This window comes from Acinonyx jubatus, chromosome A1 (genome assembly GCF_027475565.1).
Source record: "Acinonyx jubatus isolate Ajub_Pintada_27869175 chromosome A1, VMU_Ajub_asm_v1.0, whole genome shotgun sequence".
NCBI lineage: Eukaryota > Metazoa > Chordata > Mammalia > Carnivora > Felidae > Acinonyx > Acinonyx jubatus.
Genome location: NC_069380.1, coordinates 77,839,610 through 77,867,473, shown reverse-complemented (window position 1 = coordinate 77,867,473; position 27,864 = coordinate 77,839,610). Strand labels below are relative to the sequence as shown.

Below are 27,864 nucleotides of genomic sequence, written 5' to 3'. Positions count from 1 at the left end.
AAAGTTTACTTTTCACTCTAGTCCACATAAATATATTGTGTGTGTGGGGGGGGGGGATCAGTTCAAACTTTTGATCCAGTGTAGACATTAAGTGTCTACAGTATGCAAGGAATGGGCAAGGAACCATGTACATCAAGGAATGGTGGCTTCTTTCAGTTGCTTGGTGGCTGAGATCAGGAAGTCAGGCATCAGGGAGTGAGAGGAGAGAGGCAGCGTGTGGGGCTTGGCTGCGGTTAAGCTGGAGGTCAAGCAGAATGCTTCCCTGTTAGATACATCTGTAACGTTATTCGCTTAACTGTGCCTTAACTTTGCCTTTCCGGTTTTCTGTCTTCTGATGCTTTAACCCCTGCGCCTTGCCAATCCTGGAGGAGCCGCCCCTGGGGACTAGTCACATTTTACAGAAAGTAAGCAACTCCCACCACTGCAGAGCCCACACTCAACAACCTCCCCCTCCAGCCACTGATCCTTCCTCCCTTTGCCCCTGCCTGGGGCCAGGTACCAGATAACTAGGGACCACCCCGCACATGAAGCCCTCTGAAATGATTCAAACTTACCAGATTCTATGCCTGCATACCCTGCATCGCCCAGCCCTTCCCAAGGGCATCATAATAAAAGCTTCGGCTCCGAAGTTCCGTGGCCCCCTTTGCTGCCTAGCCGATCCTGAGCTTCTCCCCCTGGCAGGTAAGAAACTATCTGTTTTAATGGAAACTGTCTCCAGATCTGGCGGCCTCATTATTATTCCTAAATGACAATTATTCTTAAAAACTGACATATGCCTACATGGTGGTTACGTCTGAGTAATCCATAAAATCCTTATTTTAAACCACTAGGGCCTGTAGCCTGCAAAATGCCGTAAGAACAGAAGAAGGTGGGCAGCAGAGACGGGATGGCCTGTCACTGCCCCTGCTGGTCGCGCCAGGGAGACGGCAGCAGCAACAAATAAACACAACCAGAAGAACACAGCTGCACCTTTTATTGGTATGGTGACTTCGCAAAGTCTGGTCTGAATACAGAGTTCCTAGTAGCGACACAGCGCGGTCTGACGGCACGGCTGAGGACGTCCCCGCAGCCACAGAAGCACATGGATAAACGGGGTGGTCGTGTTACAGGGGGGTTGAGCACATACAGCAGGTGAGCCATGCAGCGCAGCTCCGAGGGGACGGCCACCCGGGGACGCAGCATCTCTGCCCCAGGCGGCAAGTCTCAGCGAGCTCCTCTGGATCGCGTAGACCTCTCACTGGAACGACCCTGTCACCCCACCAGCTATGGATGTGAAGCCACACGTGTCTGAGCTCCTGTGACCGATGGTGGCGCCAGGAAAGGCCACGACGGACGGAAGGAGCTCGCGAGACACGTAAGCAGAGACACGGCGCAGGGAGGAGCGGCCTCCTCATCAGGGAAATGAAAAACTCGGGACTCCGTGCATGCGTGTACAGGCTTGGCGCTGGCGGGGCTGAAGCAGGGGCACAGTCTCGAGGGCTTTAGGTCCTCTAGGAGAAACAAAGAAAAGCATGTGGAGGAAAGAAAATTCTAGAAACGAGCTCTTTCAAACGGGTGTTTTGAAGGGAGCACCACCAATTGCATAAAGTTATAAAACAGGGTAATAAACATGTACATCGTGATCACGTTTGTAAAGTCCAAGGAAACACCACACCTACAAAGAAACGGAACATGTGTCCCGCACAGCGTGTTCTAGAAAAGCGACGGGCCAGCGAGGAACACGTGGGCGGCGCTACTGTACGGCGGGCGCGCCCTTCCTCCCCCCACGCTTTTCCAGGCCCTTCTCTCGCCACGTAGGGGAAACACGGCCCCAGGGCCGCAGAGCCCAGGAGCCAGAACGGACGGATTCCGCCGGAACTAGCGAGAAAGAATGCGCACGCGCACAGCGCACGCACGCACGCACGCACGCACGCACGCATGTGTGCGCATGCGCACAAGCACAGGCGGGCCCTGGTGGCCTCTGCTGGCGCGTCCTGGGTGGCTCTGCGTCCACGCCGCGGGAAGCACCGGGGACAGGGCAGCCTCGGCGGCGGCCATCACCGGGCAATGTCGCTGCGTCCACCTGCTGTGCGGCTCTCACATGGTGGAGTCCCACAGCTCGGAAGGCAGCCGGCCGCAGGAGGCCCCGTCGGGCTTCTTCACCAGCGTGGGCTTCTTGCAGGGAGGAGGGGGCGGGGCCCTGGGCTCCGAGGGCTGCAGGAGGTGCTGCCAGTCTCCTCTCCCCTCGCAGAGCTTCCGCCTCCAGTCCAGGAGCTCCTGCAGGGCCACGCTTTCGTTCTCCGAGAGCCTCAGCTGATGGATGACCTGGGGTGTGGGGGGAGGGGAGGAACAGCACACACAGTGAGCGAGTGGAGAGAGGAGAAGAGCCACACCGGGGCCGGGATGGGTGTGAGGGGGGCTCAGGCGCTGCTTGGAGGCCTCCAGGCACTGCTGTCAAGAAACTATACGGCCGCTGGGCAGGGGGCCGCTGAAGTAAGATGGCAGACAACATAGTATGTACGACAGGTGCACCGGCCCAGGAGATGAACCTCCAGGCGATTCCAGAAACACTCAAACATGTGTATGCCCTTCGCCCGCTGTCATTATACATGTTCTTACGACATCTCACACTTTCCCCTCATTTATCACAATTGTAACCCTGTTTGTAATGGGTGCTTTTGGGTTCTTCGAGGCTTGCCAGATGCTAGGGTTCAGCTCTCCCATCTGTGGGAACATGACCCTACTCCTGACTACAGCAGGATAACCCAAGGATGGAGCCCTGCTCCAGAGGGCCCCTTCACGGTCTGTGTTAACAGAGGACCACACTAATATAGAAGTGGTTTCCAAGAGTTGGGTGTGGCAAGGGACAGCCACCGCAATATCCAACGGGCTAGTATGACCCGGGCACCTGCAACCCCAATGGAGAATCAGCACATACTCCTTTGCAGCAGCAACTCAAAGCAGCGATCTCAACTAGCAGCTATGTGCTCTCTGACCTTGCGCCTACAGAGACAGACTAGGAGAGCATCGTGCGGTGCAATTCCCTCTTGCTTCCTCAGGATACCATTTTTTCTGGCCATTCTAAAGTGAGTATGCCAGACATCACAGTGGGAACACAGGAAAATTCAGAAGAAACAAGAAGTCAACCCACTTCCAAAATACCTACTGCTCTGTTCTGGTGCCCCTTCCAGCCTCCCCAACAAAACAAAAGAGAATACAGGAAAGCAGGACATGGCATTTGGCTCCTGGGTAGAAGCAGTCACTCAAAAGCAGCAAGCACAGTCAGTGCTCCAGGATGGTTCTAGAGCGAACACCTTTAACCTGGACACGTGAGCCTACAGTCTACCCGCAAAAGAAGAATTAAAGCTAGAATAAAAAAAAAAAAAGATGGCAGAAGATGGAGATGTGGTGGTAAACCACAGAAACTGGGAATTCAAACCCATACTGAGAGTGCAGAACTAGATTTCTGGAGCTGGTTACTAGCGAAAATAGATCCCTCAGACTGGATGTACATATAATCAGAAAAAAACACCAAAAAAACCCCCCAAAAAACCTAAGTGTGGAAAATAGGACTGTGATGGTCTGATCCCTGAAGCCACCTCCAGGAATGAATGCCGAAGTAGTACCCCCCACCCCTTAAAAGGGTATTTTTCTCCAGTGTCCAGGATTGCACCAGAACAACCTGGAAATGAGGCATTCTCCTGCTGGGAAGGCTTTTGTGGAAGCCAGACTGACCCTACAGTCACAAAAGTGAGCCAAGAAAGAGAAGATGTAAAAATTATTATTATTGTTTATTTGAGAGAGAGAGAGAGAGAGAGAGAGAGAGAGAGAGAGAGAATCCCAAGCAGGCCCCATGCTTTCAGTGCAGAGCCTGATGCGGGGCTGGAACTCACAAACTGTGAGATCATGACCTGAGCGGAAACCAAGAGCCGGATGCTTCACCGACGGAGCCACCCAGGTGCCCCCAGACTATTTTTCAGTAATTATTTGGGGTGCTAAATATGTACCAGGTCCTTTTCTAAGCACCTTAGAAACATTAACTCAGCAGTCGTCCTGAGAATTGTATAAAGCAGTGCCACCTTTTTGCAGATGAGGAAATTGAGGCCCAAAAATGTAAAGTGTAATTTGCCCAAAGTTCCATGGGAAATGGTGTAACCAACCAGTCAAGCTCTAGAGTCTGTCTTTTCAAGTATTACTTTATGCTGCTTATCACTGACTGAATAGCTGTGGGGCAGAGTTTGATGTATGCTAACGACCAGCATCCCTATGCCATGGTCTTCTTTGTTCCTTTCCTCAGTGGGGTTCACGTGGAATCTGTATGCTTCCCCCACCAATATATTTTAACCCCTCTATTCCCTCCACCAGTGTATGCTCGGCGATTACATTTAGCCTCAATCCTGTTCACTCTATGGTTTTTAAGCATCGTATACATGTTCCTTGACCCATGGTTAGCACATAGTAGCGATCTCTGGAAAATACTGTCATGGGATTTATTCTTGTGAGAGAACATTTAATTCTACCAGTCTCAGCTGATTTTTTTCCCACCAAGTGTCCTTGAGAGATCATCTTTCTTAAGTAACTTAGCTTGAGGATGATCTAATTAGAAACAAAACAAAACTTTCATATCTGCATGGGATTTGATAGGTCATGGCAGTTTACTTACTAGAAGGAAAAAAAAAAAAAGAGAGATAAATTACCCAAATCATATATTTAAAGCATCGGATAGCTCTGGCAAACTGAGAACCAGAAAAACTGAAATTCTGGATGGGGAGACTCTTTCTGAACAGATCATTACCAGCTGCTCCCCCCCCCCCCTCCTGGGACATTTGCCAATTCTGAGTTCTTTTGTAGGTCTAGAGAGCCTTTTCTAGAAGAGAGAGGAACCATACAATGTGTTGCAGTTGTATGAGACTAGAGGCACAAATTGGGAAATTGAGGACCCTCAAAGGATGGCCATTTTCCCCAAGGGACATCTGTTACATTCTTCAGCTGTAAGCACGCGTGGTGACTTAAGCCAAAGGCTTATGAAAAGCAGCGTGAAATTCCCCTGCATGGTTGGAGGCGCTTCTGAAGCAAGTATCTGACCGGGGAGATAGGAGCCTCAAGCCCCTGACTGCTCTGCAGATTTTGCAGCCGAGTGGGGCAGGTGGGCCTGGGAGCTCTGAAATGCACAGCTGGAACACATCTGCACTCCATCGGGGCTAAGGAGCACAGACACCTGGCAGGCTCTGGGCCAAAGCATGGCAGGCGGTGCTGCCTGGAGATCAGGGATGGAGTAGACGCAGGCTGGTTCTCCGCTGCAGCTCTATCTGTGACTGGATTCTGGAGGTCCTCCCTGCCTCAGCTTCCTAGCGCGATGGTGGAATCTCTGGGGTAGAAAACATCGTCTGTGGGGGCACCTGGGCGGCTCAGTCCATTAGGTGTCAGACCGAGGCCCAGGGCATGATCTCACAGGGTGTGAGTTCGAGCCCTGTGTCGGGCTCTGTGCTGACAGCTCAGAGCCTGCTTGGGATTCTCTGTCTCCCTCCCTCTCTCCTTCTCCACCCCTTGTGCTTTCTCTCTCTGTCTCAAAAGTAAATAAGCCAAAAAATAATAATAAACATAAATAAATAAGTAAATAAATAAAACCATGGTCCACAGCATCTACAGTTTGTTAACACACATGCTTACTGTGCGATCAGAAATTACATGCAGAGACAAGGAAATTTACCCGAGAGTCAAAAGATAAAATGGATTCACAGATGATCCAGATGTAGGGCTAGCTGATAACAACTTGAAAGTACTTATGATGAAATGCCTAGGGGAGAGGAAAAGATGGACAAATCGAGGAGATAGCGGAATATACCCACATAAAAGGAGCCCCAGAAGGAAGAGGTGTACAAAGAACGTGGCAAGGCAATATCCCAACAGATAAGTCCCCCGACTTGCAAATGGAATCAATGCACACACTTCAGAGGCTCAGCAAACCACACAGAAGGCAGACCACACGCAGGCCACCACCACCAATAAGAAAACACGAGGCGGATCCTAGGAAAGCAAAGGCAAAGCAGAAAAGCTTTAAAACCCTAAAAAAAGACACGTTGCCTTCAGAGGAACAACAGCGAGAGGCAAAACGAACTTCTAAGCAGAAGCCAGGAAACCGCAAATCACAGGTGACAGTACTGGGAGAAAGGAATTCAGCCTAAGACTCTGTTCTCGAATAAAAATACCCCTCAGAAATAACAATGAAGTAAAGTTGTTTTTAGACAACAAAAAGGAGGATATTTGCCGTCAGAAGTCTTTAATTTTTTTTTTTTTAAAGTGAAAGAAAATGATCCCGGACAGAAAAATGGAAATTTAAGAGAGAAAGACACCGGAATTAAATCCAGGGGTAAATAGGAGTAACATGCTTGGAACGTCTTGCAGACTATAAATTTTCTGCGGAACAAGAATGCATGCCAACAGCAACGGCGGGAGCCCCGAGGGGTTACGTGGAGTTTAGAGGTTCTAAGGTTCTAGCAATATGAGGAAAATAGCCAAAGTAACAGAATCCCTTAAGAGTCAGTAAGTCAAAAATGCAGGCTTTCTTCTCTAGTGAGACTACAGGAACGACAGGGGAAGAATGTATAATGAGCCAGTTATATGCAGAAAATGTGAAATAAGAAATACTGCATTAATTAAAAGAAATCAAGGAGGGTACAGAAAGAATATAAAAATGGAGGCCCAGTCTAACAAAACAGAGAAGAGCCTAAAAACTAGACAAACAGAATCCAAATCTCTACCCAGCTGCTGGCATCGCTCTTCCGTGGCGTGAGGGCCCCGGCTAGATCATGTCCTTGCCAGTGCATCTGATAAGCATCCAGCCCTGTCCACTCACCAGAAGCCGAGTACCACCACTCTGCGTGTCTTCTCAGTCCTAGACTCTCTCTAGCAGAGCCCTTCCTAATGACCAAAGATATATGTGAGATGCGACGCTCCGCAAAGACCTTCATGATAGGAACACATTTGCAGATTGAGCCACTGGATGGCAGTCTGTGGAGAGTGCCTTTTCGTGGCCGCCGATCTGAGGCTTGTGGGGAGGGGTCTTGACATAAAATGCCCCAATCCCCCGAGTTACTGCTTCCCTTTTTTGAAAAAATAAATAAATAAACGCACTTTCTCAGAGCTTCTCAGTGTTTACTAAAAATATCTGTATTCCCAAGTATATTATAAAAGGTGAAACTCCTATGCCCAAACCATTAGAAAGCATTTTCTTAATGAGGATATTGATGTCTTGAATAATGGAGTAAGTAAAAAAGACAGCCATCTTTGAATCAACAACCAAGAGCTTTCTGTGCTTCCTTGATAAGCAAAAATTTGACTGATGTTTGCAATAATCAACTAATGCTCAGAATAAACCCTTTCATTGAGAGATCCCATGGAACTTTATTGTCTATTATGGAGATTAATAGGTATTGAGTAAAGTCTAATAGGCACATAAGGATAGTTGCCAGAATGGTATAAATGAGATGTTAAAATACTAACATTATTGATCGTCGTTTAAGAAAGAAAAACAAAGAATTTTCACAGCTTATTCCTTAGATGAAGGTTAAAATTCCAGGTAAGGATACACGATAGGTCACTACTTTCAACGTAACAAAGTTCAGAGGGCATTTTAAAATTATCATCTGTGAGACAATACATAGAAGATCTGGAGATGAGCGCGGTATGCCCGGATGAATGATGTTCAATCTGCTTTATTTAGATTTTATTACATTTATTAGACTGTGAGGCAAAAAATCATATTTGTTACAGGCAGAAAAGGAGCTTTAATATTTTAGAATAGCCAACAAATGCAACTACGGATGTCATGTAAGTGGTGGTCAAGGAGGGACACCCGGGTGGCTCAGTCGGTTAAGCGTCCGACTCTTGGTTTCAGCTCAGGTCATGGGTTCGTGGGTTTGAGCCCTGTGTCGGGCTCTGTGGTAACAGCATGGAGCCTGCTTGGGATGCGCTCTCTCTCTCTCTCTCTCTCTCCCTCTTTGCCCCTCCCCTGCTCTCTCTTTAAAAATAAATAAATAAACTTTAAAAAAAATGGTGGTCAGCGCGCCTGGGTGGCTCAGGGAGTTAAGCGTCTGACTCTTGGTTTGGGCTCAGGTCATGATCTCAAGGCTTCATGGGTTCGAGCCCCACATCGGGCTCTGTGCTGGCAGCATGGAGCCTGCCTGGGATTCTCTCTCTTCCTCTCTCTCTGCCCCTCCCCTGCTCACCTCGTCTCTGTCTCTCTCAAAATAAATAAATAAACTTTAAGAATAATGGTGGTCAAGTACTATATAAGCACCCCCAAAGTATTCACCATATTATTCAGCACTATAAACACATCTGGGTCAATGTTTCTCCATTTTTTTTAACATTTTTTTTTCAACGTTTATTTTTTTATTTTTGGGACAGAGAGAGACAGAGCATGAACGGGGGAGGGGCAGAGAGAGAGGGAGACACAGAATCGGAAACAGGCTCCAGGCTCTGAGCCATCAGCCCAGAGCCCGACGCGGGGCTCGAACTCACAGACCGCGAGATCGTGACCTGGCTGAAGTCGGACGCTTAACCGACTGCGCCACCCAGGCGCCCCAATGTTTCTCCATTCTTTAAATTTCCTGCCCTCTTGGTAACAACAATAACCCTCTTCCTCTACCATTATTTCGAGTTTCATGATAAATTAAGTATTATCATGAAAAAAGAAATAATGGACTTTTTAACAAAAACTTTAGTTTTGAAAACAGACTTGTAACTACAGAGAACACACTGATGGCTTCCAGAAAGGGAAGGGGTGGGGGGAAGGGAGAAATAGGGGCTGGGAATGAAAGAGAACACTATCATGATGAAAATAATTGTTTGAATTTAGTTTTGGTATTGGGGGGGAACCATTTCTTTTCAGGAAGAGAAGAAATGATGCCAGGGATCAGGGATGCAACTGGAAATGAGTGCCTAGCATCTGCTGGCTTGACACGCAGGTTTCACTTACTGATTTGTTGTTTGGCTAAAGGATGCCATATGGGTATCTTTTAGCTTCAAGCTTGTTTACCGTTGCTTCAAAGATTTATCTCCACCCCATGTCACTTCAGACAGCTAGTCACTTATTTATTTTCTTTTCTGGCATGTTTTATATTATAGTGTTTGGACACAAAATCATCATCTTTCGGAACCAGGAAGCAACTGTTATAACTGGGAACTTAGAAATTGTCCCATACCTATGATGCTGGACGCCCACACTCTATCACCTCTGTGCCACACGAATATTACAAATGCTCTGCTGTTTAAAATTTTTTTTAAAATATTTATTTATTTTTGAGAGAGAGAGAGAGGGAGAGAGAGATTGCAAACTGGGGAGGGGCAGAGAGAGAGGGAAACACAGAATCTGAAGCAGGCTCCAGGCTCTGAGTCATCAGCACAGAGCCTGATGCGGGGCTTGAACTCAAGAACTGTGAGATCATGACCTGAGCCACCCAGGCGCCCCGCAAATGCCCTGCTTTTAAAGGAACCATGCTTAAAAGTGTATTAACGTGTTGCACATGGCGTAGAGATGGAGTTGCTCAAAAAGAAGGAGTTTTTTTAAAACCTTCTTTCCCCCATTTACCTGGGAAAGGGGACTTATGGAGGACGGTCTGGAGAAACTTCACAGAGGAGGAAGTACCATTTGATATGAATGCTGAAAGTTGAGGTTGCCACCATTTGGAAAAGGGGGAAAGAATAGGCAAGAAGAGGCATCTCCACAGGACCTGAGGTAGACAAGTGTCAGTAGTGACCCTGGACTCCCATCCTGTCTCAGAGGACCACCAGTCCATGAGCAGATGGGTGCTGGCTGGAGGCAGCATGGTGGAAGATCCAGGGTCTACAGTAGTGCTTGATTCAAATCTGAAATCTGCCACCCAGTGACAGTCTGTGACCCAACTCATCATCCTCATCTGTAAAGTGGGACCACAGTAACAATCTACCTCCCCAAAACGCGTGAGGATTTACATGAGTAATGTGTGTGGGCCACATAAAAGAGTATGTGAAAATAGTGAGTGCCCTATAAATGTAGGGCATTATGATCTCATCATCATTTGCTCTGTGACTTGAGAAAATCCCTAAACATTGCTGAATGATGATTATCCTGATGAGTCAATTGGACAACATTAAATGAAAACACTTCTCACAACTTAGGGCCTTAAATAAAGATAAAGATAAAAATTAAAATTAAAATAAAAATAGGGCACCTGGGTGGCTCAGTCGGTTAAGCAACTGACTTCGGCTCAGGTCATGATCTCACGGTTCGTGGGTTTGAGCCCTGTGTCGGGCTCTGTGCTGATGGCTCAGAGCCTGGATCCTGTTTCAGACTCTGTCTCCCTCTCTCTCTGCCCCTCCCCTGCTTATGCTCTGTCTCTCAAAAATAAATAAAAACTTCAAAAAACATTTAAAAAATAAGTAAAAATAAATACAAATACAAATAAGTCTCTTCCTTAGCAACACGAAGCTGTCAAAATACTGAGCACCATACTGCATTTATAAAATAACTATGATTTCTGCACATATGATTTAAAACTAAAGAAAGTTGTACAGAAAGAAATGAAAGGTCCGGAGGTCCTTTGAATTTCAGGAGTAAGATAAAAAAGGGTATAAATAGATTTTAGTGAGTAATTTAAACTGTTAAGCGTAATGTTGCAGAAACAGATTTGTATATGTACTTTTCAGGGGTCCTCAAGTTCTCTGGATGATCTAATATATTTCGTATTTTTATTTTCATGATATTTTTTCAAAAGTAATACAATCGTGCCTTGGATCATTTGAATGCCTACTTTTAAAGCCAGTGCTCAGCGAGACTTTATTCTCTAACTTCTTATTTTATTTACAAGCAGGATGCCACACGGAATATCACTGATATTGTTGCAGGCTAACCAGAAGAGAGTAGTTGCGTTTAATATGCAAATAAGGCATCTCCCCCAAGAAAGCACTAAGTGATATTTCAGCATGGGTGAGATTAATAGTTTCCCAGCAGTTCAAGCAGAGAAAAGTGGAAGGGCCTTGGGTTAACCAACAGCACAAGACAGTAGAATGTAGTTCTTGGAATCTGAGTCAATGCCACGTCCATATTTTCACCAGGACTCTCATTCCAGCTAAACGCACTCATACCTACCATGAATGTGATAAATTTTAATTGTTTGCTTTTGTAGGTTTTTGCCATGTTGAATTTATAAATTTGCTTCAGTTTTATAGCTGTAATGAGAACAAAGAGGATGAAGACATTTTATGGAACAATGTGTGTGTCTACATTTAATCACCATTATAATAAGTTAACTTCAGAAATGTTAAGGGTTTAGGGGGATTTTTTTTTCGTTTAAAAAGGGTCATATGTAATATGTGAGAAAATGTTGATCTATGTGGGTGGAATTCCCCGGAGGTAGAATCTGTTGCTTGATCAGATCACGGGTGTCCTTTAGGGTCCCAAATGAGTAAATTAATCTCTGCTCAGCAAGCACAATGCATCCAATGTACTTCGAGAGCTTAAACAGAGTTCGTGTCTGAATGTCTGCATGCAAAGGTTTAAGGAAGGGAAGGGAGGGAGTTTTTATCATAATTGACAACCAAGAAAGAATTTACTAAAAATCCAAGCAAACGGGCATTTAGTTGGGCAATTTGAATTGCAATGTGGGAGACAGATTCACGTGGAAACCTGACTCATGCTCCCAGGAAGACAGGGCAGTTACAAAGGCGGAAGGGTGTGAGTGCAGTTCTCAGGTCCTCCAGATAAAAGAGGGGTGGAGAGGAGCCTAACTCAGGTTGGTTGGGTTAAGATGGAAATTAGGGGCTGAAACTTGTCCAACAAATCGCACTGCCTCCTCTGAAAGTGAAGGCGAACAGCTCCTGGTGTCCTGGTGAGGAAGGACTCAAGTCCGGGGGAAGGCTTGCAGCTGGCAAAGAGCTCAGAGGCCCATGAGAACGTGCAGAAATTCCCCCTCCCTGGTGGCCTCCTGATGCTGTTTTCAGAGACGCTTGCAGCCAGGCTTACTTGCTCTATATTGAAATCTTCTTTCACACAGTCTATCAGATTTGTGTTTTCATTTTTTTTTAAAATAAACTTAGGGCCAATTGGGCATCTCACCCCCATCAGGGACAGGGAAGGAAAGGAGGAGAGTGCCTTCAAGCAATGGCGGACTGACCCCGATCTTACACTTGAGATGTAGTTCACATGTCACAGATTCAGATAAGACCCTTTCAAACACCATACAGCCCTGGGAACTTATTCAAAATGCTCTGTTGCTCTGAAGTCACATAGGGTGTGGGTGGTCCCAGACCCATTAGTTACTCGGAATTCAGACATGGCTAGATGGCTCTGAATGGCTAGTGAGTGGGGCCATTGAAAGACAGTGGGACAGTCACTGCAGACTTCAGGGTGGCCAGAGAGTGCAATGCCTTAGACGATCAGACAAGCTTATCCTATGCAGTGGTCGGAGAGTTTGTGTTTCCCCCACCCCAGATTCGCATGTTGGGATCCTAACCCTCAGTGTGGTGCTATCTATAGCTGGGCCTTTGGGGAGGTGATGAGGTCATGAGGGTAGAGCCTCAGTGAATGGGATTAATGGTTTTATAAAAGAGACGTCACAGAGCCCCCTCACCCCTTCTGCCTCTGAGGACACAGAGAGAAGTCTGCGACCTGGAAAAGACCCCTCTCCTGACCGTGCAGGTACCCCGACCTTGGACTTCTGGCCTCAGAACTGTGAGAAATACATTTCTGTTGTTTATAAGCCACCCAGTCTGTGGCATTTTGTTATAGCGGCCCGAGCAGACTAAGACATCCCATGCCCAGAATTATTATTTTTGGATGGCGTGGGGAAAAAAATGATACTATGGTGTAAGAGGTACAACTCCCAGACTTCTAGAAAATGGAGCAGGCCATCTGTCCATTTAAATGCCTTTGAAAACAAAGTCAGTACAGGATCTAATAATATACCTGGAAATTATTCTGTGATTTTTATTTTAAAATTTGACATTCAAAAGAAGTAGGAAAGCTTCAAAGCTTAGGGGCCAGTTGTTATTTGGAGTGGGAAAGCCGAAAGTCACAGTTCATGGGAAGTTGGGACAATCTGGCCCTCAAAGGAACAGACAGATGGAGCCACCTCGCAGCCATGCAAGGCCTGGCAGCATCATCGGAGTGTCCCAACCTCCCCCCACCCCCCCACCAAGTGGGCTGCACGGGATGGGGTGGTGTTTGTGATCTACAACCTCTGGTCAGTTTCGACCTCCTCAAACCTGTAGCCTCACGTTCTCCTCTCTGTTCTCAAGGACAGATCAGGGAAGGCAAAGACAAGCCATCCACACTCAATAAACAGGTGCCTTGGAACACCTCCTTTCGAGCTCCCAGTGGGCGCGAGCAGAAGATATACATGAACCACATGGTCCAGGCGTTTCCCTGTGGGCTGCAATACTCATCCTCAAGCAAAATCCCCTCCTTTCTGCAGGGTCTTAACAGGAAGATTGCCTCATCGATAGTGTAATCCTTAGAAAATAGTGCCACTTGTAACACCTGCTATTACTACGTCAACGACTCACTATAGGGATTTAAAAAAAGGGTTTCATCCTGTTTTTGAGAAAATCTTGCTGATTTGATATTTAGAAGTTCAAGACATGAATCTAGTTCTCATTTCCCCGCCTGGACTTGTAAAGTATTTTGTGTCTTCTAAAGTCCAGAGGTATCAGGCAGACATGAAGACAGAATTTGCTAAAAGGATGTAAAGACTGAGTTCATGGAAGGTCTACATCTCAAATGGGTCATTTTCACTAGGTTCCTCCCTTTCCAGGGTCAATGACTCTCTCACAAGCCAGAGAAAACCACAACGTGGTGTAAAGGCTTAATGAGGTTTATTACTTGTATATCTTTTTCATTAATTTTCAATAGATTTCTATTGTGTCATTAATAGAGTTCTCTGAGATGAACTAATTAAAAAATGAGATATAGATTTCTTTACTTCCTGTGGATACGCACTTCTATGAATAATATTAATAAATGTAAATTAATAATTTGCTACTGATGTTTTACCTTAAGTCTTTCTCTTCCAGGGTAAAAATAAACTTTGTTAAATAATTCATATGTAAAATCATGTTGCTGTTCATTTGTCGCAGAATTGATTTCTCTATTGACTATTCACCCAAAGGTGAAAAGAGGCATTTACTGACATTTATGGAAATTAAAACAAGGAAGCTTCTTGGCTGACTGAATAGTGAATATTAGTGTTTCAAATGCAAATCCCATTCCTACTTGATGCTAACAAGATGTTGGAGGAGAAACCATTAAAAAGTGAAATTTGAAAATCACAGTTTCCAAAGCCAAAGTCTACCTAAATAGAACTGAAAGATGTGGCATAAAATAACATGTGATTCAAAAAAAAAAACTTTGATGAAAGGGTTGTATATTTTCATTCTGTGAAAAAAAAAATTAAGAAAATGATCTGAACGTCAAAGTAGCATTTCTGGTTTAGGCAAAAAAGAGTTGATCCTTCTAACTCAGAAATAGGTATTTATACAGGATTTCAATTGAGTTCATTCTTGCTCTTTTGTTTCTTCTGTTGCCATTTTGTTTCCTTTGTTGCCAAGGGGCCAAATAAAGGGGAAAATATCTTTTTAAAGGCACTTTGCGAATTCTATTGTAAGCAATGGGCAACCAGGCAGTGAGGGAGGAGAGAGAGAATTTGAGCTTTTTACCTTATCTTTCAGTTTGATTTCTTAAAAAAGTTACTAACTGTTCTTGACTTTTATAAGTAGTACTATACTGGAACACATTTAATATCATTGAAATGGACATTTATTTGCATTTGGTAGACGATTTTAGGTTAATAGCTATGAATGAAAATGGACTCTGATGAGTGAATGTATAGTTCTTCCTATTAATGGACAGTTATAAAATAGAAATTTATGATTGTACTATACATCATGCAATGTAATTAATTTGTGACATGCTGGGATATGGATTTTATATGAGCTCTGGTCTTTCACCTCAATTCATTAAAAAAAAAAAAAACCATGGCAGCATCAGTATGAGTGACTAGATTGTAACAAATTGATAACCTATATTTAGGGTATGTTTGTAGTAATGACGTATGATAGTAATGGGGTTGGAATCCAGAGAATATACAGAAAAACAAATCTATTATACTGGAAACACGGAAAGTAAGAACATTACAATTTTTTTTTTTAAAACGTGTTTCTTGGGATTATATGGGAGACTCACTGCCAACAACAGGAGGTATTATTGAGGATAATTAATCTACTAGGTTTGATCTTTCCAAAGAATAAATCTATTCATGTAATTGCTGTGTTCAAAACGCTGCAGTGCCGCCATTTTGCCTGACCTAAACCATCAAGTCTCCACTCTTTAGCAGGTCATGGGAAGTCCAGTATTTTCTGGCCACGCTGATTATTACTGCTTCGTCACCATCCATTCTCCCACGGACTCTCTCTGTCAGCCCATCAGATGTAGCCAGAATACACCTGAAGTTCTGTTTCTCTGCAGTGGTCCCATCTGTACGCCTAAACGTGGGATCCTTTGAGGCTTCTAAGGCCCTATGTCTAACATCATCTTCATGCTATTATTTTATATTCTTAAAGCATTTTTCACATGTGATTATTCTAGTAGTTTCTCATAACCATGTGAAGTAAGCAGGTTCTGTATTATTAGCCTCATTTCAGAGATGCTGAAACTCATCTTTAGAGCCCAAACTCACTTGGCTAGTACCTGATGCATGCAAGTTCAAGCACACTGAGTTTAGCTGGTCTTCTCGGGTACAAACATAAGGACGTCCTTGTGTGTGAACCAGCAGGTCAAACCATGGTAGTGAAGTCTCCAGAGCCTTTGGAGGCTGCATGTAGAAGGATCCTCTCTCTTGTTTGGTTGTTCCGCTCGCCAGGATCCTCATTTGCGTTAGTATGTAGGACACAGTCTATCTGTTAATTTATTGATATCACAATTTTTTTTTTCTGGAAACAACCACAATCTGTGTGTTATGGCAATAAATATAATTAAAGAAGAATGAGAAAAGACACTTCAGGAAACTGGATATTAATAAAATAACCTAATCCGAGTTGATTTTTGAAAATCAGATAATTAGGAGAAGGGCATAGTTTAGCAACTCCATGAGCCATGGGATACACTGTGTTGGGGAAAGTTATTCTCTGTCATCAACCTTGATCTTTCCGTCCAAAATGGAGTTACTGGAGTTCAAGTTTCCACTTGAAAACTGGAGGTAAGAGAGGCCCTTCTTTACAATCATTACATGCACAAAAAGGTCCTATAAGTATTAAAACATTTCTCAAGGTGCCCAAGTTGTTATACAGGATTAACTTTGTGCCTGGGAAAAATTAAGTCCACAGGTTTTAAGGAATTTCTGAGAGACCAGTTGTCAAGAGTTATAAGCTTTCCTCCCTCTCTCTCTCTCTCTCTATATATATATATATATTCATTTAAATATATTGGAATATTGCTTACATCCATATATATATGGATGTAATAATTCTATCATCAGAAGATATAATTTTTGATATAATAAATACTACAGGGGCACCTGGGTGGTTCAGTTAGTTAAGCGTCTGACTCCTGATTTCCACTCAGGTCATGATCTCACTGTTCGTGAGTTCGAGCCCAAGTCAGGCTCTCTGCTGGAGGCACGAAGCCTGCTTGGGATTCTCCCTCTCCTCTCTCCTCTCATTGCCCTTCCCCCTGCTCATGTGCACATGCTCTCTCAGAGCTCTCTCTCAAAATAAATACTTAAACTTTGAAAAACAGACTTCTTTCCAAAAATATATAATAAAAATCACCTGGAAGTGTATAAAATTAATTTGAATCCACTTGGGCTTTAAGATCCAGGCTTTCTATATCATTGACTTCGTGAAACTTCTTCCCAATATCACGGTTCAGTTGCTTTAGAACCTATTTCTGACAGTCAGGTTTTTTTTTTCATAAAATAAATTCTTTCACCGTAATTAGCTGATTACAATTTCAGCACAATTGAAAACTTTCTGTTCTTTCAGTCTGAATTTTGCATTTAAAAAACGTTAGGCCACATTCGTGTCCAGAGCACCACATGTAACAAGTCAGGGAATGAGCGACACAGGTTCCCAAGTGACTCTCTTCCAGTTCTCTTTATCTTGAGCGGAAATAGAGCTGTTTGTCTACCTTTTCTCCTTACAGAAAAGGCAAGAGATTACCTTTCACTTTAGATTTAGAGCAGACCCAAGTTTTCAAACCTGGCAAATGGTTCTCAAGAAAGACAGTACAATAAGAGTCCTAATTGATATTTTACATTTAGCCCCTAGCTGTAGTTTACAATGAGAAAGTCTCCCTTTTCTAGACTTAACACTTACCACGGATGCCGATTCCAACTTGTCTTCATTTAAACATCTAGTGATACGTAGAGTTCACGCCCCTTCAGCCACACTGGCCACCTTGCAACTCAGGCAAGGTCCTATTTCAGGGCCTTTGCTCTCCCCCCACCTAGAATGTTCCACCCTGACATCAGCATGGCACACTCCTTACTTCTTTGCTCTGTCTTTGCTCAATGAAGCTTTTGTTGACTTTCTTAGAACTCGCTACTCAACCCAACCTCCTTCCATATCTGCTCTTGTCACTCCCAAGCTTGCTTATCCTGTTTACCTTTCCTCGTATGTTTTATTACCTTTTAGCATTTTATACATCTCACTTAAATATCATTCATTGTTTGCTTTCCAATGCTAGAATTTAACTCCCAGGAGGGCAAGGACGTTTGTTTTATAGACCAAGGTGCCTAGATCTGTGCTGGACACAAGCTGGTACCCAGTAAATATTTGTGGAATGAATAAATGAATCTCTGAAAATTCAGTTCTGTGCCACCCACTTCCTTAGAATCCAAAACACTGTATGTATCTTATTATATGCTTTAAGTTGTTTTATGCATTACGCATAAATATATGCATATAATGTGCAGAGTTGTATACAAGAAAAGCACACTGTTTTATACATAAAACATATAAAGGCATATTGTTCTTTATAGCCAATATAAGGGATGTTCCAGAGTCTTTTCTGTTGCATGTGACTTTTACATAACACGCCAGCTTTAGAGCCTAATCACCATATAAAATGTGACTTTAATATCCTCCAACCAGTCATGCAACTGCCTGTGATTCTATTTACCAAGTTTATTGGTACATTTTTAACATGAGACTGAATTTAAATATTTGAATAAATTTAGGAAATATTCTATCAGTCTGCTTCTCTTAATTCATCGAAAGCTGCTACCAGATGACAATTACACTGAGTTGGCAATTTATTGAGCGTTTGTGTTGGAATGCAAAAATGATTAAGATACAGTCAATGCATTCTCTATATGCTCAAAGTCCCAGGGTCTACACACATGTGCATAATTATAATACAACAAAATAGGTCATATAAAGAAGATATGCACTGTAGAATTACAGGGACCAATTTATAAAGGCAAATGACGACTTTGCTTAGAAGGAGTGCTCAAGGAAAGCCATCAGGAGGCAAGTAATATTAAAGAAGAGTCTAGAAGGTCAGAGATGAATACAGAAAACAGTCCATTTCAGGCAACGTACTCAGCATTGAGAGGAAGTGGGAAACATGGCCTTATATTGTAAAAGGCAGGGGAGAATCGTTATTGGTACAGAAAAATGTAAAACTACATTGTCAATTTACACCATTCTCAAAAATAAAGTCCAGGTAGTTTAAATTCCTAAATGCAAGAAAAAAAGAAAAAAATGTAAAAACAACAACAAACCACACACACACACACCCTAAACTTTAAAACATATATGGAGAGAGAGATCTTTATGGCAGCAGGGTAAGAGAACTTTTGGGGGAGGGCTTTCTCAATGAGAAAGATTTTTTAAACAGTACAACAAAAGCACAATCTATAAAGATAAGGGTTAATCAGTTTGACTATATTAACACTATAAATTTATGTGTGGTAAATGCGTCAGCTGGGCCACAATGAAAGAAGCCCACCTCTGCCTATTTCTCTCAGTAATTATATCTAAACTTTGGATAAAACACACATCTATCTGAGGACCAGAAAAGTAAACCAAAACAAGTGAACTGTGGAGGGAAATCCAAATTTGGAGAATGCACGCAGAATAAGGACACACTCGGATTAAGGAAAACTAGGAAGTTCTTGAGGCTGATGGAAATGGAACTAGAAGGAGTGAAGCTATAGAAATGGTAAGTACTGGGATAATAAAAAGAAGATTTTTCTCTACTGACGTTGTCTGAAGCGTGCATGACAGTTTAAGGCAAAACTTATAACACCTCCTAGGAGAATGTGTTCAATGTATGCAGATATAACGTTTCTGACAACAATTAAGTAGATGTAACATATGTGACAATTATAAAGAATGTAGATGTAATATATTTATAACTGTAAACGTATGTAGATGTAGCATATGTGGTGACGATAAAGTAAAGATCAGCGAAAGAGGTTAAAAGGAATGATACGGTTGACTGCAAATAGAGTGACAGGTGTGTATATATTACAATTGCTAAATCAACTACCAAGAAAACACATACAAAGACATATAGCTGAAATGCCAACAGATAAATTAAAATAGAGGACTTAAAAATACTCAAATAATCTGAAAGAAAGCATCATTGGGAAATAGAAGAACAAAAACGGTGGTGAGAAACAGAAAAACATAAAATGGACAGACCAAAATCCAATCACATCCATAATTACATTAAATGTAAATGGTCTGAACACACCAAATAAAATACAAAGACTATCAGACTGGATAAAAATAAACAAGACACATCTATATATTATTTACAAAAATCACAAGTTAAATATAGAGACATAAATAGGTTAAAAGTAAAGGCATGGATTTTCATTGGGATAGTGAGGGGGTTAATAGTTGTGATAATAGTTGCATAACCCTAACAGCTTACTAAAGAACCCTTGATTGTATAGTTTAAAGGTGTGAACTGTATGGTATGTGAATTATATCTTAATAAAGCTGTTTAAAAGTAATTAAATGAATGGAAAAACATACCTTGCACACAATGATCAAAAGAATGGTTATTTCAATTTCAGTCAAAGAAGACCTCAGGAAAAGGAATATTAATTATCAGAAGTACAAATGATAAACAGATCTATTCATCAAAAAGATGCAATACTCTTCAAGGTCTACACACCTAATGACAAAACTTCCAAATATATAAGGTAAAAACAGATTAACCTGAAAGGAAAAGTAGCCAAAATCTCAATTATAGATGGAGACTCAGGGTACTCTTCTCTCAGTATTCAGCGGAAGAAGTGGACAGAAAATCAGTCACAATACAGAAGCCCCACACAACACGGTCAATCAACTTGACCCAATAGACATTTCCAGATCACTATATGACAATAGCAGGATACTCCTTTTCATGGAAATTCCACCCAGATAGACCCTATTCTGGGCCATAAAGTAATTCCTGATAAATTGAAGAGAACTGAAATTATGGAAAGTATATATTCTGAGATCATAATGTAGCTAAACTAGAAATAAAAAACCAGAAAGATATCTGGAAAGTCCTCAAATGTTTGGAAGGCAACAACATTAGTCAAAGAGGAAACCCTAAGAGAAATCAGAAAGCATGAACTGAATGAAAATAAAAGCAAAACTATCAGAATTTTCAGAACACAGGTAACATAGCCAGAGATGGGAGTGTACTACATTAAATACTATTAGAAAAAAACAGAAGGCATGAAATCAATGTTCTACACTTGCTAGTTAAGAAACTAGAAATAGAATCAATTACACCCAAAGCAAGCAAAAGGAAGGAAATATTAAAGAGCACAGAAATCAATGAAGCAGAAAAATAATAGAGAATATCAATACAATCAAAAGCTGTTTTTAAAAGATCAATGAAGTTGACAAACTTCTGGTTAGACTAAGAAAACACTATAACCAGGGGCACCTGGGTGGCTCAGTCGGTTAAGCGTCCGACTTTGGCTCAGGTCATGACCTCACAGTCTGTGGGTTCGAGCCCCGCATCGGGCTCTGTGCTGACAGCTCAGAGCCTGGAGCCTGCTTCCGATTCTGTGTCTCCCTCTCTCTCTGCCCCTCCCCTGTTCATGCTCTGTCTCTCTCTGTCACAAAAATAAATAAAAACATTAAAAAAAATTAAAAAAAAAAAAAAGAAAACACTATAACCGAAGTGTTTGCCATGCAAGTGACTGACGAGGAATATTATTCAGAATATGTAAAGAATTCTTTCAAGTCCTCTAGAAACTCATGCAAACCAGTTCGGAAATAGGAAAAGGATATCTTTGGGCTACTAGGTCTGAGGACATATGAAAACACTCGACGGCAACCAGGGAAATGTAAGACAAAGCCATAATAAGATCTGTTTTACACTTACCACATCATTAAAAAAAATAAAATTAAATTGAAAAATTAAAAAAGAAAGATTAATTAAACCAAGCGACTTCCAGGAAAAAAAGTTGGGGGAGAAACATTCCCTTTTAGAGGTGTGTTCAACTATTTTGGGGAATTATTGGCAGTAACTCCTATGGTTGAAAATGTGCACCCTCAGAAATGCAGTATTTCCATTTCTAGGGGAAACCTTTGGATTTTTTTCCCCCTAAATTACAAGTTAGGGGCACATTCTATGATCTTCACCGTAGCACTGTTTGTAACAGTAATAATTTGGAAACTTGCTTTTGATCAAGTTTTCCACTCCACTTTGTCAAACTGCAAACATGTTGTTTTTAAGAAATGTCATGAATATATCTATGGAAACCCTCTTTCTGGGAAAAGTTTAACGTGGAGGAGGCATATTGACACCTACAGTTATGTTTTTAATTAAAAAATTTTTTTTTGGTGTTGAAAGGGAGCTTCTAGAGGCACCAGTAAGGATCTGCGCCAAAGCCCTGGTTGTAGCCCTCTGGCAAATGTTTGTGCATCTGAGTCCGTGCTGCCATATTGTCACTGGACATTCAGTACATCCCCGTGCATCTTTCATAGAGCTCACTGGATTAAGAGTCTCAGGACCCCGAGAGACACGTCCAACCACCTTGTGAGGATCTGGAGGAAGACAGTCTGGCTGCCAGAGGCACTGCTGTCCCCTGAGGCTGGAGGTGGCAGCAAGGCGAGACCCGCCCTTCCCGCTGGGGCCGGGTGTTCCTAAGGCCTTACCTCTTCCAATGGACTTGCTCTCTCCCGAGCTTGCGGAGGGAACTTGAACGCCATGTCGTGCTCAGAGCCTGTGAGTGTGTCCCCTGTAATCTCCCTTCCTACTGCCTCCCTCCTCCCGCTGCACGTTAAGGCTTTACATTTAACCTTGAGCTAATACTCAGAATGAAACAGCAAATGAGAGCACCATGCATCCAAATGGTGGAAAAAACACCTCAACAAGTAGAAAATAATCCGCAAATCAGCTCAGAGTGACACCTTTATGTACACTGTAAAAGCATACGAATCATCCAGTTTTACTTACGGACATGATATAATTTATGGGTACGTTCATATTAGTAAAAGTGCAAACATGGATGGAGGGTTATGCCCTAATTTCCGGATGGGATTCACCCCGGCGTGGCAGGTGGGGATGGGATATAGATTTCTCTAAAATATATGGTGCCAGAGCAGATATGGTGAAATGTAACGATTTATTGAAGTTGGGTGTTTTACTCGTCACTGTGCTCCCCCCCCAAATATATAGTATTCCATAGCAAAATGTTTTTGAAAATCACATACATGCCAGCCACATTTTATCAAAATCCCAGAGAAGTGCTGTGTCATGCTGATTCTGTCTAACCCCCTATATATTTTAGATAGCATCTACTATGTTAGAATCAGAATTGATGTTCAGAATACTGACCTTGAAAAAAAAAAAGAACACCAAGATAACATAGCAAACATTGTTTATACGCACTTGTTATATGGCAGGCTGCAGGCTTGACATGTTACAGGTATTTTCTTTAATCAATTTGAAAACTAACTGCTACGTTCTGTACCTACCTGCTAAATAACAGTTATGGGATTTATACCCATAAATTTTGTTTTTTCTTTTTCTCTTTAGTTTTGTTTTCCTTTTTCTTTTAGTTTTTTCTTTTCTTTTAATTTTAAAAATTAAATCTTTTTAAGGGAATAGTGCAGTTCCTAAGTTAACTAGAATTTGTACTCAACCACATTTTCTCAGATGCAATGTTACTTCCTCCCTCATACAGTGGTATTGACTCACTATAGCCTTCCCATCTGTAAGGTGAGCATGGAGAGATATCACAAGACCTTCTTATTTTGCATTCTTCTCATACTTCTTAAAACTGAATTATCTCCTCATTGATAATAGTCAACATGTTCACTAGAAAAATATGCATTTGAATGCATTTGGGAGAGACACAGGGTGCAATTTTATGGAGGAAAAATACAAAATAGGAGATTTGCTTTTGTCTTTTATTTCGCAAGTTTCTCTATAACTATACAGGATTCTTCCCTTCTCTTTTGAAAATGCTGCCACTCAACTCATACCATCAAATTAATTTACTGCCTTCATTTCTGGCACGTACTATGCAAGTCACGAGGGGTGCGTGCCGATTCCCTGAAACCTCAGCTGTGTGAACAAGCTTCCCATGATATGTCTCATCTCGTGTTTGCAGCTTATAAATGAAATATTTATACCTTGCCTTTTGAAACAGTTATCTAATTTCTATTTCCCACCATGTGCTTTAGAATCCTCCCTTAATGACTGAGTGTGTCTACATTTTGTTATTTTATCTAGCACTGTTTCTCTGCCATGATACCTATCAGGCATTTACGTGACAAATACGATGAAATACTGAGAAGGCACTGGCTTTATTTAGTGCCCCCACCAGTCTTCACTTTGTTGATATGTGATATTACAAAAAGGTTTCTTTGCTGGTTCAGTAAAACAAACCACATAACAATTTGTCTCTTGACTGTGGATCAATTGACATTGATTACGTTTCTGCTTTCTTTGGTGGCGGTGGTCTGAGTGGGCTAAATACTCATGAAGCTCTTGGGTGCTGGACTGCCACTCTTTTATCCGAAACCACCAATGATTTCTTACGATGGATATTTGAATATGATAGATATTAATGATAACTTTTTATGCTCTTTAAAAAATCATAACAAAAAGTTTGGTAAGTAATATGATAACTGTCCACAATGAAACTCAAAGATCATGAACCACACAATGTCGTCGAGGAGAACAAAACCTGAGAGGAATCAATGGCGAGAAGTGGATGGTAGTAAAGGTAAAATGAGAACGTACATACATAAGGTACGCTCAAGTGAAAAAAGAAAGTGGCCCATTTGTCAATAGTAGGTGTAGAGCCCTAAACAGGTGTATAAATTGACTTCAGGCTGAGGGCAAGAACTGAGAATTTTATTTTATCCCTTCCCTCCTTGTACCCTCCTGCCTTTGGGTCCCTCCCCCACGGGGTTCATGATTTTGCTCTATTTATAATCCACGGGGTTCCTGTGTCAGGTTACCCGGCCTTCTGAGTCAGCAGAGGGTTGCAATCACGGCGAAAAGAGCTAAGTCACCCTGGGTTGGAAGGTGCTCTCAGTGTTTCCCTCACTGCTGAGTCTCCTGCCGCTGCGTTACTTCGGACGGATCTTTTTTCATGCCAAATGGCACACACTCTTTTAAAAAAGCTACTATACATCTCATAAAATAGCCAGTAGATAAATGGCATATTATTTTTATAAACACCATCTAATTTCAAAACCGACCTGGATCTCTGGGATTGCAGAGTTGAGCGCTGGAAAGTGCCACAAAGCCCTCATCAGGGCCAGCGTGCGGGATTGCAAGGTATCACGCACTCACTGCTGGCTGTGTAAGGTCATGGCTATTCTATTTTGCTCCACAGCAAGGACCTACAGAGCCTTCGCTGTAAGGAGCAACAACGAACACAGCCACATGCACGATATGGCTAAGGTCCCAGCTTTCATTATTTTCAAATATTTCAAGGGCAATATATTTTCACTACTTTTTAAAAATTGTTTATTTTTGAGAAAGAGAGAGAGACAGAATGCGAGCAAGGGAGGGGTAGAGAGAGGGGGAGAGGCAGAATCTGAAACAGGCTCCAGGCTCTGAGCTGTCAGCACAGAGCACAACGTGGGGCTTGAACCCACGAAGCGTGAGATCATGACCTGAGCTGAAGTTGGATGCTTACCCGACGGAGCCACCCAGGCGCCCCTATTTTTACTACATTTCTGTGAAGTCATTATGTTTTAAAAATTGTAAGAAATGTTATGATGGAAAAGAACATAAACTACATTGTCTCTCCCCTGCACCTTGAGGAAAGAGACTACTAGTCTTTGCTGAGGCGCTAACCTCATGAGAAAACGTTCCACGTCTATATCGGTGTCAGTGACAATTGTTATTTGCGAGCCATGAAAAGTAATTCTGGACATCTGAACAGGTCGGACCTTCACTGGAAGGTGAGAGAGAGAGACTGGAGTGAGAAGGAAAGTGTGTGGCAAGTGGGCAGGAACCCAAGTGGATTCAGTGCCCGGAGGTCATCGTAACACTGCCTAACAGCTGCCCCAGAGGGAAGTCACCTCTGCCACATGTCACCTCCTTGGTGACATCTACTCTTCTCGTCCCTTCCATCATATGTCTCTCACGCCATAATCCACGGTTGACAGATTGGCTGAGCCCCCCTCACACGTATCGTCTACCTCACAAAGGAGGGAAGGAAAGATGAGCCTCTCCCTTTCTGTTTTCATCGTGAGAAATCTCAGCATGTGACTGGCAGCTAAAAAGCCAAGTCATAAATGTCCACCATGGCTACTTAGGTTTTTGTCCTGACCCAAAAGTCTTCAAACTGTGTGAAAAAGTTGGATGACTCCTGCAGTGCTATTAATGGGTTTTGGTCACGTTCATTCTCAGGAATAGGACATATGATCTTGATATCCATTCAAACCGTGCACTCCGAATTTTCCCTATGATCTTTGGCAAATGACTGAATCTGTTTCCTGTTTTCTTTATCTACAATAATGCACACGCATTTTATCTTTCTTAAAGGGATTTCACTAAAATCCTTGATGATGCCAATTAAACTCTAGACCTCCACAAAGAGAAATTCAATTTGTAGTCAACATTTAATTTTACTGCTACATACCCCATCAGTCGAGGGCTGATTTTATAGAATTCTTATCTAATTGCATTAGTAGAAAATTTAAAATGCGATATGCCTGTATGTGTCCATATTTCCTGTGGAATATGTCACACAAGAGTCGTTTTCGCAGAAAGACGTGTGGCCATTAAATGTGCAATTTCACATAACTCTTACAGCTTTTCAACAGCGAGAAACGTGTCCTAGCATGAGAATCCCCACACTTTACAGGGAAGAAAATGAGCCTGGTTTCCTGCTCCCTTGAAGAAAGGCACTGTGAGATGACTGCAAGCCAAGACTGTTTGCATCTGAACAAAAAGTCCCCGCTGACAGGTAGGAATGGACACTAATTCCTCATGATCTTTCCCATCTCTATTTGCTTCTTAGCCAAACCCATGCAAGACCAGGGAAAAAGTTACCTTCTTTCAAAATTAACCCTTTCTCTATGAACCACGTTATAGTGGGAGCCCTGGAAAGGGTGTCAGGTGGCCGGCATCTGTGCTCTGAAGTATAGGAGTCAGTCTTCTAATAAAAATCAAACCAGTGTTCCTTACAAGTAGGCTCCCCCTGTGAATTCTCTCAGATAAAGCATCTGTAAGGCTTACAAAGTAAAGTCAATACACCTCTAAGGACCAGAGGGGAGATAGGATGATCCGTTATTGTAGCCTATCAGCATTTTCTTTCTATTTCAGTACCTATACATCAGTGCAAGTGATTTGAGCCGACTGAATACTGTAAGATTTATTTTTAAGATTAAAGTTATTGATTTTTCTCACTACCTCACCAGTGTTATTTGGAAAAAAATCTCAGCTGATGCCAATAGACTTATCTATATAATGCCAAGTATGCAGACGAAAACAGATCAGTGGCTGGGTTGTTGACTTTATGGAAGCATCTGGATACTCCACTGAGTTTTTTAAAAAGATTTTGATGTAGATATTTGACATCATCAAAGTGGTACTATAGCTCCATACAAAATAAGAACCCTGTTGCTAAAGCAATAATTTTGACCCTGTTGATAACAAGCTCTTTGATACATTGTTGGGTGTGTTTCACCTTGAAATGCAAAGTCATCTTTTTGAAGATAATGACCAAAAACAGTATTTTAAATATTTTAAAATTCAGCATTAAAAGAACACTAAATTATATGATATAAATCCTTTTTCTTTCTAAACACACTAGTGGTGTCGTTGGTTTTTTTTTTGTTTGCTTTTTTCTTGAAGCGATAATCTTCTTTAGTTTGGTGAACTTTTTAAAGCCAAACACATTAAGCATATACACAAAATCACTGAAACATGTCAAAAACGGCTTTGTGAACTGTAATCTCATTTTGGCTTTATAGTGTCCTGATCATATGATACATTTTATTTACCTATTTTTTTACGTTTATGCATTTTGAGAGAGAGAGACAGAGAGACAGAGAGAGAGAGAGAGAGAGGGAGAAAACACAAGTGGAGTATGGGCAGAGAGAGAAAGAGGGAGAATCCCAAGCAGTATCCCTGCGGTCAGTGCACAGCCCGATGTGGGGCTTGATCCCAGAACTGTGAGATCATGATCTGAGCCGGAATCAAGAGTGGAATGCTTAACCAACTGAGCCACCCGGGTGCCCCTAAAGTAAGCTCTATGCCCACGTGGGGCCTGAACTCACGACCCCAAGATCCAGAGTCATGTGCTTGACCATGTGCCCCCATATGCTATATTTTAAATCAATCTGGGCTATGTGGAATTTAGAGGCAGTCAACGAGATAGGATGGCATGCCGTAACACCACAGGTGCCTCAAGCATTTTA

At 42.3% G+C, this 27,864-nt stretch overlaps 1 protein-coding gene across 3 annotated transcripts in view; it reads right to left on the bottom strand.

Moving 5' to 3' along the window:
- Positions 1-1,912: 1,912 nt before the first annotated feature.
- The window catches only part of MYO16 (myosin XVI), a 605,690-nt gene continuing 579,738 nt past the window's right edge, over positions 1,913-27,864 (bottom strand). For all 3 annotated transcript variants that reach the window (XM_027065214.2, XM_053217786.1, XM_027065212.2), the window contains exon 35: positions 1,913-2,304. In XM_027065214.2, the coding sequence (XP_026921015.2) occupies positions 2,077-2,304 (228 nt within the window). In that variant the 3' untranslated portion in view covers positions 1,913-2,076. The remainder of the gene's footprint in view (positions 2,305-27,864) is intronic.